At 39.4% G+C, this 14468-nt stretch overlaps 1 protein-coding gene across 1 annotated transcript; it reads right to left on the bottom strand.

Moving 5' to 3' along the window:
- Positions 1-884: 884 nt before the first annotated feature.
- LOC126625018 (2-C-methyl-D-erythritol 2,4-cyclodiphosphate synthase, chloroplastic-like) lies at positions 885-2871 on the bottom strand. The gene is made up of 3 exons (XM_050294097.1): positions 2419-2871; positions 2178-2308; positions 885-1277 (listed from the first exon to the last, which is right to left on the bottom strand). Exons 1-3 carry the CDS (start codon positions 2765-2767, stop codon positions 1044-1046), a joined length of 714 nt encoding a protein of 237 aa, XP_050150054.1. The 5' UTR covers positions 2768-2871; the 3' UTR covers positions 885-1043.
- Positions 2872-14468: the final 11597 nt, after the last annotated feature.

Here is a 14468-nt window from a genome sequence, read left to right on the forward strand (position 1 = left end):
AATTTTAGCCTAATTTTTTTCAGTAAATTTTATAAAATAAAATTTATGTAGATTATTCTGATTTATTTTTATGAACATTTTAACTAAAAGATATTTAAATTTCGATAAATAATGAAAAATCACTAAACCTGTCTCATTTTTACACATATGCACCATATGAAAGAACATGGGAAACCACACAACTTACCCCATTCTTAAACACAACTACCCCCATTCTTAAACACAACCACATAGGTGGGTAGAAAGAAAAAAGGGAAGAATTGTCTGGCGAAAGTGGATTCTGTGTGAATGTTTGAACAAATATCTAGGTATTTATAAAGTTTTTGGATGAGTTTTGGTTTAAATATTTAGGTAAAAACACACTTCAAACACCGATGGCCATGAGCCATGCCACCCACCAAAAGATTTGATTTTCTCTTTTCAATCTTTTAATTATGAATTTAAATACCAAGTTTTTTCTTTGGTATAATCAACCAAAACATTATGGCAAGCTTAAAAGCTTCAATATTTTCAACTCCATTCCAAGCCTACTAACAAACATGGAAAAATTGGAATCTGTAAGATCAGGTTCAATGCTTTTCAATCTTTTGGATTCCATTCCAACGTCCAAGTCGACTAAGCAATACCAAAAACGAATATCACAATCTAAAAGTGCTTACCTTGCGACTCATAAAAGCATAAGTGAATTCAAATTTGACAAACTGATTGGCCTTTGCAAATTTCTGCACGTGTTTGTTTGATCAGGAACAAAACACATGGTTTCAAGTCCAAAGCTTGCCGACGGTAAAATTAATCTGTTACTGTGACACCATGGTCCCGATTATATATCATGTCATGCTTGCATCATGTTGAAATATGATGACTTTTTCAAAGAAATCCAGAACAAGAGAAATAACTTTTCATATATGTGATTCCAACCAGATGCACAGCTGTGTCGAGTACATAAATTGATTACCTATAAGTTGTAAGCAGCACAGTGGCATACAACAGCCATGATAAACTACAATTGCCACGATTTCAGAACTGCAATCAAAGGCCTCCTTTTACTTTCTCATAAGAAGAACCACTGTGTGAGCTGCAATGCTTCGGTTTTCGCCAAGACTGTCCACCTTCTCATGAGTTTTAACTTTGAGATTCACAACGGAGGGGTCTGCTCCAAGCAGCTTAGCTAAGTTGGCCTTCATAACCTCTTTGTGCGGGCTTAATTTCGGTCTTTGAAGAATCAAAGTAGCATCTAAGTTTCCAATCTCATAACCTGCTTCGTGCATCAATCTCACCTGGAATTATACAATATCACAGAATATAAGCATTCTTACATATTAAATACATTTTCTTTTACATTCTTCCTTGCAATTGCCATGTATAATCAATCATTCAACAAATCATGGTCTGTTTTGACAGAGTTACAACAGTTTTCCGTATTAAGGAAATGATTTTTTATTTTTATTTTCTTAAGCCATGAAATGTACGAAGATAGTGGTCCACGACAAGTTTTGCAGCCACGACCAAAGTCTTGAGACTCAGATTTGAGTCCCCGAGGTTGGAAGGCTCATGAAACTGGGTATTCGAGCAGAACAGGCAATCCATGTTTTGGACCAATGCCCGTACGTGCTCCTACATCACTCAAGACTTGAGACTCTAAGCAGGTATTTGGACTCCAGGGGCAGAAGCTTTGGTGTCTGGACAGAATATAGGGTCAAGACCTCGGGCCCTGAGGTCCAGTACTTGAACTGGAGCTCTGACCGCCTCAAACTCAAAGTTCGGGTCTTGGGGCCTAACAGTTCCCTGGACTCAAGGTTCAATGTTCTAATACATTCTTATTGTATATCTCAACTATACTGCTTACTGCTTAGTTTGACTTCCCTTTCTACACACCTTTGTTAATTTCCAACCGTCGGATTCAAGGAGAATCAAAGGACACAAATAAACAAGGGTGTGCACAAGCAGAAAAAAACTAAAGTGTGCGGAAATCATTTCCCATTATTTGTTCATATCATAACCAGCACACAATCAGATTTTGTTCATCCCCAATGTTACAATTCATCGAAAGTAATGGTTACTGAGAACCCAAAACATAAAGTTTACACACCCGCAAGCTAAATGAAACCTTAAACTCAACGAAAAAAGCTCAAATGAATCAAAACCAGCAAACAAGAACGAGGAGGAGGATAACTTACAGCTTCTTTGATGAAAACAGAGGAAGCTGCACCCCTCCACTTAGGATCCGAATCCGGAAATATCTGCCCGATATCCGGAAGCCCCAACGCCCCCAATATCCCATCCACCACACAGTGAAGCAACACATCTCCTACGCACACAAAAATCAATTCGAAAATTCAAAATTGAATCCAAAGTTTACAACTTTAAATACCAAATGTCAAATTACAGGAATAAAAAGCAGATTAATGGAGGAATTACCGTCGGAATGCGCCTCGCAGCCTCTATCGTGGGGTATGTCGATGCCGCCGATTATCAGAGGGTACCCGGGCTCCAGCCGGTGCAGGTCGAACCCGTGCCCGACCCGAAAAGGCAAGAGCTTGGACGGAGTGGCGGGAGCCGGAACCTGGGCGACCTCGAAGGTCGTGCTCGCGGAGGCGCAAAATACAGGCCTGCGCGTCGTTTTGGGGGTTCGGAGAGACAGAGGAGTCAAGGATGGTTGAAGACTGTAGGGGTTTAGGGCGGGGAGGTGGGAACGAGGAAGAGAGCGGGTGAGTGGCTTGGTGGTTGTGATTGAGGAGGCGCACGCTGGAGTAGCTGCCATGGCCATAGCTGAAGGTGCTCTGGCACAGGACTCGATACGACGGCGTTCTTGTTTATCTGGTTTCTGTTAGTGTTCGTTATAGCTGAGCTAGCGGGACCCACTTTTTGTCTCAACTGAAATTCGAGTGTTCAGTGGCATATTCTTCAATTTCCTAACTTGGTAAGGAAATTATTTATTAATGGAAAATTTTATTTGAATTCATTTAACTCATTTTTATACCCAACCTACTCTATTCATCTATATTGTTTTTTATCAAATAATTAATATATCTTTAAAATCAAATTTATTACCTAAAATACTCTCTCAAACCCAATTCAAAATGTAAAAGTATCTTTGCACTCCTTCCTTTCATAAAATAACACCTTTAATTGAATTTTTTCTTTTCTTTTCAAAGAGGCGTCTTTTGCCCCTCTATAATTGCATATGCCATATAAGACTAGCATTTCCATGTCTTTTTTTTTTTTTCTGCTACCACAACCCATCCATGGATTTGGGATCCAAGATATCATTCCATAGACTTGAATTTGCTAAGAGAATGTTATGCAAGCTCCAGTTCAGTCATTTTTAAATCAAACATTTTCATGTAATTTTTAAGAAATTTTGAAGTGACATAGGGCTAGGTGTTTTGCTGCTATGTTAATAAACAAATAAATAAATTGGGGCTATTTTGAATTAAAAAAAAGGTGCAAGACATGCCACCCGCTAGTTCATGGTTAAGGTTGAGCAATCTTTACTTGCACAAAGAATCAAGTTTTATGTCTTTGCAATACTAATCAAAAGTCCTTGCACTGGTGTTTTGGGGCGCATACAGACGGCAAAGAAAAGTAAATACAATATAATATAAAAATTATGAAATTGAATCCAAAGAAGAAGCAAACAAACAAAATATCTATAAATTGAGTCATACCTTAGTTGGAGAATTAAAAGCTTCAAAATCAACATCCATCAATAGAAAAGTAAATACAATATAATATAAAAATTATGAAATTTAATCCAAAGAAGAAGTAAACAAACAAAATATCTATAAATTGAGTCATACCTTAGTTGGAAAATTAAAAACTTCAAAATCACCATCCATCAATAGAAAAGCTTGTTTTTCTCTATCAAAGCTATTAAGGTTTTAGTCAGAATGAACATAGGATAAACAAATGATGATGCTAGGGTTTAATTATAGTATGTGGGTCTATTGATAAATTTGATTTTTATTATTAATTTCATTTTGTACTGAATAATAATTATGCAATAGGGTAAAATTGACAATTAACATTTAAAATTTGAGTTGAGTGTAGAAAGAGGTTAGATGGATTTAAATAAAATTTCCCTTTATTAATAAGATAAGGATTAGATGCTCTTTCGATGCTTTGACAACAAAATTGTTGGCAGCAAAAGAGGGATTGGTTTTTACATATGACGCTGGGTTTCTTGTCATCATTTTTTCTGTCGGTGACAGTGACGCGAAGGCAATATGATGACTTATGAATTGGCGAATATGGACTTAGCAATGGAGGGGGCTGATTTGGTATTGCTGTGCTTTGAAAAAAATCTGCTTCTGCTGTGCTGTGAGAATAAGCAGCTATGAAATAAAACAGCAGAGTGTTTGGTAAACTTTTTTGTGAAAGTGTTTTTGAAAAAAAAAAATAGCAGTATTATAGTGTTTGGTAAACTTTTATGTAAAACAGCTGTAACTGTGTGAAATAACCAAAAATGGTATAATATTAATACTGGATGTGCCATTAATTTAATTTTCCTAACAAATAAAGGTGAATTACTAAATATACTTTATTTTTAAAAGAAAATTATTCATAAACTTTATCTTAAATATTAATTAATATGAGAAACTACTTCAATTGAAATATTTTGGACTGAATGGCTAGGATTCATTAGTACAATATTGTTAATGTACTTGAAAGTAGTCTAATTAGATGCATTCATCAAATTTGCCGCTATTCTGTTTCTTAATGCTTTTATCTCATGTGATCCCTCAACTTGATAATTTTAGTATTCTTCATCATCATCATTACTACTATCGCTCTCTTCACAAAAGTCCATGGGGTCATCAAAATGACGATCATGTTCAAAATACCTTCGTATGTAGTTATGAAGAGCCATTGTAACAATGACAATCTTCACTTGCTTATTGAATGGGTAATTAAGCATATCCCTTAAAATTGCCCATCTTTTCTTCCATACCCCAAAAGTTCGTTCAATGATACTCCTAAAAGAAGAATGCATGTGGTTGAATACCTCTTTATGACCCGTTGGTTTGGAACCCCTACGAAAATCCGGGAGATGATATCTTTCACCTTCATATGATCTCAAATAACCTCTCATTTGTGGGGTACCCCGCATCTACCAAGTAATATTTTCTTGAAAATTGAAAATTTTGTTTTGTATTGTAATAATTATACAAAGCAAGTATGTAAAATGTTAAAATAACTATGAAGATTACCATTTGGAGGCTTAGAAAAGTTTAAATTTGGATTCCATAGCATGGATAGAAAAAATCTTGTATCATGTGCAGTGCCTTCCCATCCGGCACAAGCAAATGTGAATTGCTTGTCAAAATTACATGTAGCCATAACATTTTGAGTCAGCATTCCTTTCCTACCAATGTATGGAACTTAATCCGAATGTGGTATTGAAGCCTTAACATGTACTCCATCTACGACACCAATACAATTCTAAAAATAATAATGTTGATGCACAAAATCAATGGGGACTTTGGTACAACAGAAAATGTTTAGTTTGTGACCTTCGCTAGATTGCTCCGGTCACTAGTGTGGATAAGTATGTAAATGGATAGGGACAGGGAAGCAAACACAAGATGTACATGGTTTACCCAGATTGGCTACGTCCACGGAGTAGAGGAGTTCTCATTAATTGTGAAGGGTTTACACAAGTACATAGGTTCAAGCTCTCCTTTAGTGAGTACAAGTGAATGATTTAGTACAAATGACATTCGGAAATATTGTGAGAGAATGATCTCTATTTATAGAATAGAGTTTCTAGTTTCATTCTGACATTGACACGTGTCGTGTTGTGATTGGCTTCTGATGTTGACACGTGTCGCGCTATGATTGGCTCTTGATGTCGACACATGTCGCGCTGTGATTGGCCTCCTAATTGGAAGGAAACCCTTCTGGGTCCTTGACGGTATAACGTTGACCGATGCTCAGTACTTTCAGGATTGGTCAAGTATAGTACCAACAGTGCTCCCCTAAGTTCCCAAGCGAGGGAAGCTCCTCGGTTGGGGACTTGCAAGATCCAAGCTATTGAGTAATCACGAAACTTCTAAGTACCGAAGTGTGGTATCATTTTCACTTGCCTTATCTGTCTCATATGTAGATGTGGAATCTTCTCTGGAAGTACTTTTCCTCCATCTAAGGGTGGTATCTTTAACCGATGAAAATGCACAAGGTAATGTATCAATTTCACTTGAAGCTTACTTGTAGTTTCGAGTTTGGTCAAGTGAGATACAAACCCTATAGTAAGAGTCCCCCAAGTCGCCGAGCTAGGAGATTTGCCGAAAGAGGTAACAGACAAGGTAAGCAATTAGACTTCCAAGCAAGAAATCTAGATCGGAGGTTAGACTTCAGCTTCCGGTTGATTGTTCTCCTTCTCATTGTGTCGTAAACAACAACAAGAATAAAGAGAAGCAAATGGAGAAGAGATGATATGAGATACTTTTGCTTTTAAAGAAGTAACTTTCCACAGGCTTATTCTTGAACTGGGCTGGAGGGTTTTCTGGTTTCCTCCAGAGTGTAAGGCTGACTCAAGAATTTGAGGGTCAAAACAAATCCATCAAATCTAGAGTACGTTCGACTCGAATGATATGTGATACTTTTACTGTTGACAAAGTAGTGGATGTATTGGCACGTGTTCTGTTACGCTTGTCTCCACATGCTTCCTTGTATCCTTCTCACTTGCCCTATCTGTTCCTCAGGCAGATGTGGTATCTTCTCTGGAAGCATAAGATGTTGAAGATAAGTACTTGAGAGCAATGCCAGGTAAGTAATCAGGTAAGGGGTTTCAGGCAGTCAGTTCATAACTGGAAGCTTGATTCCAAGTGCTGACTGATTGCTCTCTTTCTCCTTGTCTTGCAGGTAAGAACAAGGCAAAAGGAAAAGACAGGGAAAAAGCATGATATGGGATACTCTTGCTTTTAACCCTGATGATATGAGATACTCTTGCTCTGGTGTGGCTTGTTTGTAGAGGTATTATAGAGAGGAAAAGAAGCTGAGTATTTCGAGAGACTCTGCTGAGAGTGCCCTCTCGAATGTGAAGAAAAGTTGAGCATTTTTTTTATTTGCAGGTCTGCCTGGCTATGGAGGATGAAGGTCGACATATATATGAGTCTCCCTAACAACAAGTAGTAGTGCTATTCTTTTACCCTTCTTGGTCATAGCAATGTAGTAGGAGTAGAAAGCTTCATGTGTTTTAACTTTGTTAGAGCACTTTGAAAAAGTGGTATGTGGTGATGTTGCGTGTGAAGATTGTAGACAGGCTTTCTCCAAGGAAATCTGGCTCTCGAAGTTCGGAAACAGATGCCTCTTCGGTTTTCGAACAAACAATCCTATTGGGGATCTGGCTCTTGAGATTCAGATAACGGTGCCTCTTCGATTTTTAAGAAAGCAATCCTGTTAGGGGTCCGACTCTTGAGATTTGGAGAGAAGTGTCTCTTCAATTTTTGAGAAAGTAATCCTATTGGGAGTCTGGCTCTTAAGATTCGGAGGGCGGTGCCTCTTCGATTTTTTAGCACGTAATCCTGTTAGGAGTCTGGCTCTTGAGATTCGGAGAGCGGTGCCTCTTCAATTTTTGAGGAAGCAATCTTGTTGGGAGTCTGACTCTTGAGATTCGGAGAGCAGTGTCTCTTCGATTTTTGAGAAAGTAATCCTATTGGGAGTCTGACTATTGAGATTCAGAGACTAGTGTCTCTTTGATTTTTGAGAAAGTAATTCTGTTGGGAGTCCGGCTCTCGAGATTTGGAAGGTGGTGCCTCTTCGATTTTTGAGAAAGCAATCCTGTTAGGAGTCTGACTCTTCAGATTTGGAGAGCAGTGTCTCTTTGATTTTTGAGAAAGTAATCATGTTGGGAGTCTGGCTCTCGAGATTCGGAGGGCGGTGCCTCTTCGATTTTTGAGCACATAATCCTGTTGGGAGTCTGGCTCTCGAGATTCGGAGGGCAGTGCCTCTTCGATTTTTGAGCAAGCAATTTTGTTGGGAGTGTTTTCTCGAATGTGAGTAAAGGTTGGACATTTTTGCCAGTCTACCTTGCCACGGAGCATGGAGGTTGACACACATTAGGACTTTCTAGTTATCAAGCAGTGGTGCTGTTCCTTTACCCTTGTGGGTAATAGTAGGGTAGCTGGACCTTCAAAATTTATGTGTCTAACCTTTGTCAGAGATCTTTGGCAAAGTTATCTATGGTACTCGAGGAGCTGATGTTGCGTGTGGAAAGTAGTGCCTCTTCGGAATCCGGAGAGTGGTGCCTCTTCGATTTTTGAACCAACGGCTATGTTGCTCTTTCTTTTATAAGGGCACCAATTGTGTGCAAGAAGTACATTCAGAGAGTTATTGCTTGTAGGAATTTTCCCCTTACTTAAGAGATTTATTGCACCTCATTTCTCCTTCATCATTTCTGAGAATGTCTAGCCCATCCGACTGTTGTTTTGACTTGAACTTTGGTGAAGAGGTAGCCATGCCTTCTCAAGACAACATATGGTGCCCATCATTCTTATCCCCTACTAGTCCTCTTACCGTTGGAGACTCTGTGATGAAGAATGATATGACAGCTGCGGTGGTGGCCAGGAACCTTCTCACTCCCAAAGATAACAGACTATTTTCCAAACGGTCTGATGAGTTAGCTGTTAAGGATTCTTTGGCTCTCAGTGTTCAGTGTGCAGGTTCTGTGTCTAATATGGCCCAACGCCTATTTGCTCGAACCCGCCAAGTTGAATCATTGGCAGTTGAAGTGATAAGTCTCAAACAGGAGATCAGAGGGCTCAAGCATGAGAATAAACAGTTGCACAGGCTCGCACATGACTATGCTACAAACATGAAGAGGAAGCTCGACCAGCTGCAGGAATCTGATGGTCAGATTTTACTTGATCATCAGAGGTTTGTGGGTTTGTTCCAAAGGCATTTATTGCCTTCATCTTCTGAGGCTGTACTGCGTAATGAAGCTCCAAATGATTGACCTTCGGTGCCTCATCCTTCTGGGGTTCTGCCTAGTACTGAGACTCTGAATAATCACCCTTTGGTGCCTCCTCTTTCTGGGGCTCTGCCGACTGCTGGGACTTCTCCTGAGTAACCTTTGTGAAGGCTCCCTCTTGTTTGTTTATTTTGATTCATGTATATGTACATATTTGTAACTTATCGGAGATATCAATAAACAAGCTTTGCTTCATTTCAATGTATTGTCTTAAATACACCAAGGCATTCTTCACTAAGTTCTTTGAATTTTTCCTTTTGTTGAAGCTTGTATGTTGAAGCTTTGTGAGTGAAACATGTAGGTTGAGTAGTGCTCCCTTAATTTTTCGAGTGAGAAAAACTTCTCGTTTGGAGACTTGAAAAATCCAAGTCACTGAGTGGTCGTGAGACTTCCGAGTATCAAGGTGCAGTAACATATGGTAGGAGTCCCCTAAGTCTCCGGTCGAGGGAGTTGATGAATGAGGCATTTCCTTTCTAAGTGGTAGCCCAAAACTGCTTCTTAATATATATTTGTTATGAAAGTTGTTAAGCTCAAAGAAGAGGAGGCCTAGGCAATTTTTTTTTTCGAAATTTTTTTTTTGATTTTTTGAATTTTCGAATTTCCAAATATATATATATATATATATATATAAATATATATATTTTAGAGCTTTGTATGTGAAGCTTTGTTGGGTACCATGAATTGATTTTGCTTCACACTATATATATAAATATATAAATATATATATTTTAGAGCTTTGTATGTGAAGCTTTGTAGGTGAAGCTTTGTAGGTGAAGCTTTGTTGGGTACCATGAATTGATTTTGCTTCACACTATCTTGATCAAGATAGTGTGAAGCTTTTGTTTTGAAGCTTTGTAGGTGAAGCTTTTGTGGGTGAAGCTTTTATGGGTGAAGCTTTTGTGGTGGGGGAAGTTTTTGTGGGTGAAGCTTTTGTGGTGGGGGGAAGCTTTTGTGGGTGAAGCTTTTGTTGGTAAAGCTTTTATGGGTGAAGCTTTTGTGGTAGAGGAAGCTTTTATGGGTGAAGCTTTTGTTGGTGAAACTTTTATGGGTGTAGCTTTTGTAGGTGAAGCTATTTGGGTGAAGCTTTGGAGTTGAAGCCTTGTAGGTGAAGCTTTGGAGTTGAAGCTTTTGTTGGGTACCATGAATTGATTTTGCTTCACACTATCTTGATCAAGATAGTGTGAAGCTTTTGAGAATTTGTAGTTGTCCTCCATTGATGAAGCTTTTGTTGGTGAAGCTTTGGAGTTAAAGTTTTTGTTGGTGAAGCTTTTATGGGTGAAACTTTTGTTGGGTACCATAAATTGATTTTGCTTCACACTATCTTGATCAAGATAATGTGAAGCTTTTGAGAATTTGTAGTTGTCCTCCATTGATGAAGCTTTTGTTGGTAAAGCTTTGGAGTTGAAGCTTTTGAGAAGTTGGTGAAGCTTTGGAGTTGAAGCTTTTGTTAGGTACCATGAATTGATTTTGCTTCACACTATCTTGATCAAGATAGTGTGAAGCTTTTGAGCATTTGTAGTTGTCCTCCATTAATAAAGCTTTTGTTGTTGAAGCTTTTGTGGTGAAGTTTTGTTGGGTACCACGAATTGATTTTGCTTAACATTATCTTGATCAAGATAGTGTGAAGCTTTTGAGAATTTGTAGTTGTCCTCCATTGATGAAACTTTGTTGAATTTCCCAATTTTTTTTTTTTGGGAAACTAGAAATTTGAAAATGTGGGAGAGACAACATATACAAATTTTGCTTCCACACTGTTGAGCAAGAGATTGTGATGCAAGCCACATCTTGTAGTAGTCGAAGGTTTGGATGAACCATATAAATTGAATTTGCTTCGAATAGTCTTGAATTTACTTCGAATGTTTAAGAATTGTAGTTGCCCTCCATTGATGAAGCTTTTGTTGGCATCATAAATTGGTTTTGCTTCACACTGTCTTGATCAAGAGTGTGTGAAGCTTTTGAGAATTGTGGTTGAACTCCTTTGATGAAGCTTTTGTTGGCACCATAAATTGGTTTTGCTTCATACTGTCTTGATCAAGAGTGTGTGAAGCTTTTGAGAATTGTGGTTACATTGATTTTGCTTCACACTGTCTTGATCAAGAGTGTGTGAAGCTTTTGAGAATTGTTATTGAACTCCTTTGATGAAGCTCTTGTTGGCACCATGAATTGGTTTTGCTTCACGTTGTCTTGATCAAGAGTGTGTGAAGCTTTTGAGAATTGTGGTTGCCCTCCATTGATGAAGCTTTTGTTGGCACCATAAATTGGTTTTGCTTCACACTGTCTTGATCAAGAGTGTGAAGCTTTTGAGAATTGTGGTTGAACTCCTTTGATGAAGCTCTTGTTGGCACCATAAATTGGTTTTGCTTCACACTGTCTTGATCAAGAGTGTGTGAAGCTTTTGAGAATTGTGGTTGCCTTCCATTGATGAAGCTTCTTTTGGCACCATAAATTGGTTTTGCTTCACACTGTCTTGATCAAGAGTGTGTGAAGCTTTCTACGAGTTGTAGTGTTTGCATTGTTAGAGAGGGGAAATATTTGAAGCAGATGCAAGAGGGCTGAATAGCTTGATCTTCGTATGCCATGCACTGAAGTTGTTGTTGGCTTGCAATAAGACTTTGTTGGTGACTATAACTTTTGTTGGGCCTAGTTGAGTTGTCAAGTTTGAGGGTTTTTGATTATTTGTGAATGCTAGGAGTTCGCATGTATAAGTTGTATCATTCGTCTTCTGGTAGGTGGAATGAATGGTGAGTTGCTTTCATCACTTGGTTGGTGGTACGAAGGTGAGTTCCTTCATCACATTTCATCACATTTCTTCACCTGGTTGGTGGCATGAATGGCAAGTTGCCAAATGATATTAGAGTACGGGTTGTGCATTTCATCACCTGGTTGGTGGCATGAAGATGAGTTCATTCTTCACCTAGTTGGTGGCATGAGTGGCAAGTTGCCAAATGATATTAGAGTACTGGTTGTACATTTCATCATCTGGTTGGTGGCATGAAGGAGAGTACGGGTTGTACATTTCATCACCTAGTTGGTGGCATGAGTGGCAAGTTGTCAAATGATATTAGAGTACGTGTTGTACATTTCATCACCTGGTTGGTGGTATGAAGGAGAGTACGGGTTGTACATTTTATCACCTGGTTGGTGGCACGAAGATAAGTTCCTTCTCCACATTTCATCACCTGGTTGGTGAGAATAAGGGTAAGGTGTCGATGCACATTGTAGCAAGTGTCGAAGACACAAAGTATGTTAAACCATTTCGAAACACAGTTGGCTTATGTATGGATGTGTTGGAATGTATGATGTTTATGTATGAATGTGTTGGAATGTATAATGTTTATGTATGAATGTGTTGGAATGTATGATGTTTATGTTGATTGATATGAGTGATGCTTATGAATGTTTTGCTATGCATGAAGGGATCCATGCTTTTGATATGTGAACCATGTTGGTTGTAACACTTAGTATCACATACTTTGTGTCAAAGTACGCATGTTGAAGTTCTGAGCTGGAGTATAAGGGTAGGTCAGCGTAGACCAAGTGTTCCAGTGCTAGGAATGCAAAAGACTTAGAAGAAGTTGTCTGAATTCCTTCTTCTTTAAATATTTGCCGAATGGCTTGTGTGACAAAAGATCTCAAACGGTTGAGAGTCAAAACTTTGTAATGTGTATGCCTTTTTATAATAGCATTTCTTTCAGTACCTAGTCCTCCACTTTGAAATAGTGAAGCTTGGCCCCATAGTCATAATAGTCGACGATACGTTCACCCCTGGTTGTCTTGATACGAACTTTTATCCCTCTTGTTGTAATGGGCTTGCTGAGAGTAAAAATCTTTCCTCTTACCAAGAGATAGATACGTTTGGTGACTTAACGAGTAGCTAAATGAGGCAGGAGATGATGCAATAGGTGTCTGAATGGCCAAGATCTCCTCATTTGGTAGAACTTGACTTCCACTTCCCACTTGTTGATAGGTGTTAACCATATGGGGGTTCCCTTAGTATGTCATTGCTTCGGCGGATGCGTGCTTGTAAGCCTATGCCATCACTTCAGAGTAAGTCTTCCAAGTGTTGGCATTGATCATGTACTTGAAGAAACAATCACGTAGGCCTGCCGTGAAGGCCTTGAAGGCGGTCTTGTCATCTGCCTCAGCGCAACAAGAATATTCATGGCTGAAACGACCGGCATACTTTCGTAGTAACTCGTCCGGCTTCTGGCGAATAATGTACAAGTCATCTGTAGAATGCAAGCGATCGGTCTAGAAGATGTGTTGAGAAACAAATAGTTTCCTCAGTTCCTCAAATGAGTCTACTATCTCAGGTGGAAGACGGCAATACCAGTTTAGAGCTCCGTCAGTAAGGGTGGAGGGGAAGAGAAGACATCGCTCTTTGTCGATATGCATCTGATATGCCATGGTGGACTCAAAGAGGTTAAGGTGTTCAATTGGGTCATCCCTTCCAGTATATAATTGTAAACCAAGCTTTTGTTTTGTCTTCGCTTGAAGGGGGGTGTCGAGGGTCCTCATTGTGAGAGGGCCAGGCCTAGACTGGTTCCAGTCAGGTATCTCGGCCTGACGTTCGGCCTTCAACTTGTTTACTTCTTCAAAGAGCTGTAGGACAAGGGGGTCTTGAGTGGAGTCATGTACCACTGGAATTTTCTTTCGTAAGTCTCTATCGCATCTTGGAAGTAGGAAAGTTTGAGCAAGGGCGTGTGGTTTTTTCTTGGACTCGCTGTACTGACTTTTAAGGCGAGTCTGTCGGAATATCTTAAAGTCCCATGTACCTTCATGTTCCTCTGGGACCTGTTGTTCCTTCCCTAGATTGGCAGCGGGCCTGGGTTGTGGAAGGGGACCAAGTCTTTCAGAAACCCTTGGGTCATTGATCTTCAAGCATATGTGGAGGGGATTCTCTCGACGTTGCTTTAGAAAGTCTTGACAATCACGATAAACGGCTTTCAATCCTTCCAACCCTTCTGTAAGGAGGTGTATTCCTCCACTTCTCCTGCTTCAGGTCGAAACATTTGGGTTGAGAGAAGTCTTATGTTGATCAATGTTTTGATGATTAGCTCGCTCCTCATCAGGGATACCCATGTCAAAGGGAGGTGACCCTCCGTGTTGGGGGGTACCCATGTCCATAAGGGCAACGAGGTCGCATGTTTGAGTACGCCTAGTTTCGTGGAACGTCTCAAAGAGCTTCTCATACTGCTCCTGGAGGACCTCATTCTTTATTGCTATCTTGTTGTTCTGAGCTTCTAGCTCATCGACTTTAGCTTGAAGAGCAACCTTTTTTCCTTCATTCTTTCGTTGCTTCGCACTAGGTGCAAGATGAGTGTCATTCTGTGTGTTGTGGCTTCCTTCGTTCCCCATGTTGGAGAACGATGCCTGGTCAAAAGAGAGTGTACAAATGGTGGAAACCAGCTTGACAAAGCTGAAAAGAGTGGGAATAAGTGTCATTCCCACAGACAGCGCCAAATGTTAATGAACAAAATCAGTAGGGACTTTGGTA

The sequence above is a fragment of the Malus sylvestris genome, chromosome 6 (assembly GCF_916048215.2).
Source record: "Malus sylvestris chromosome 6, drMalSylv7.2, whole genome shotgun sequence".
Taxonomy (NCBI): Eukaryota; Viridiplantae; Streptophyta; class Magnoliopsida; order Rosales; family Rosaceae; genus Malus; species Malus sylvestris.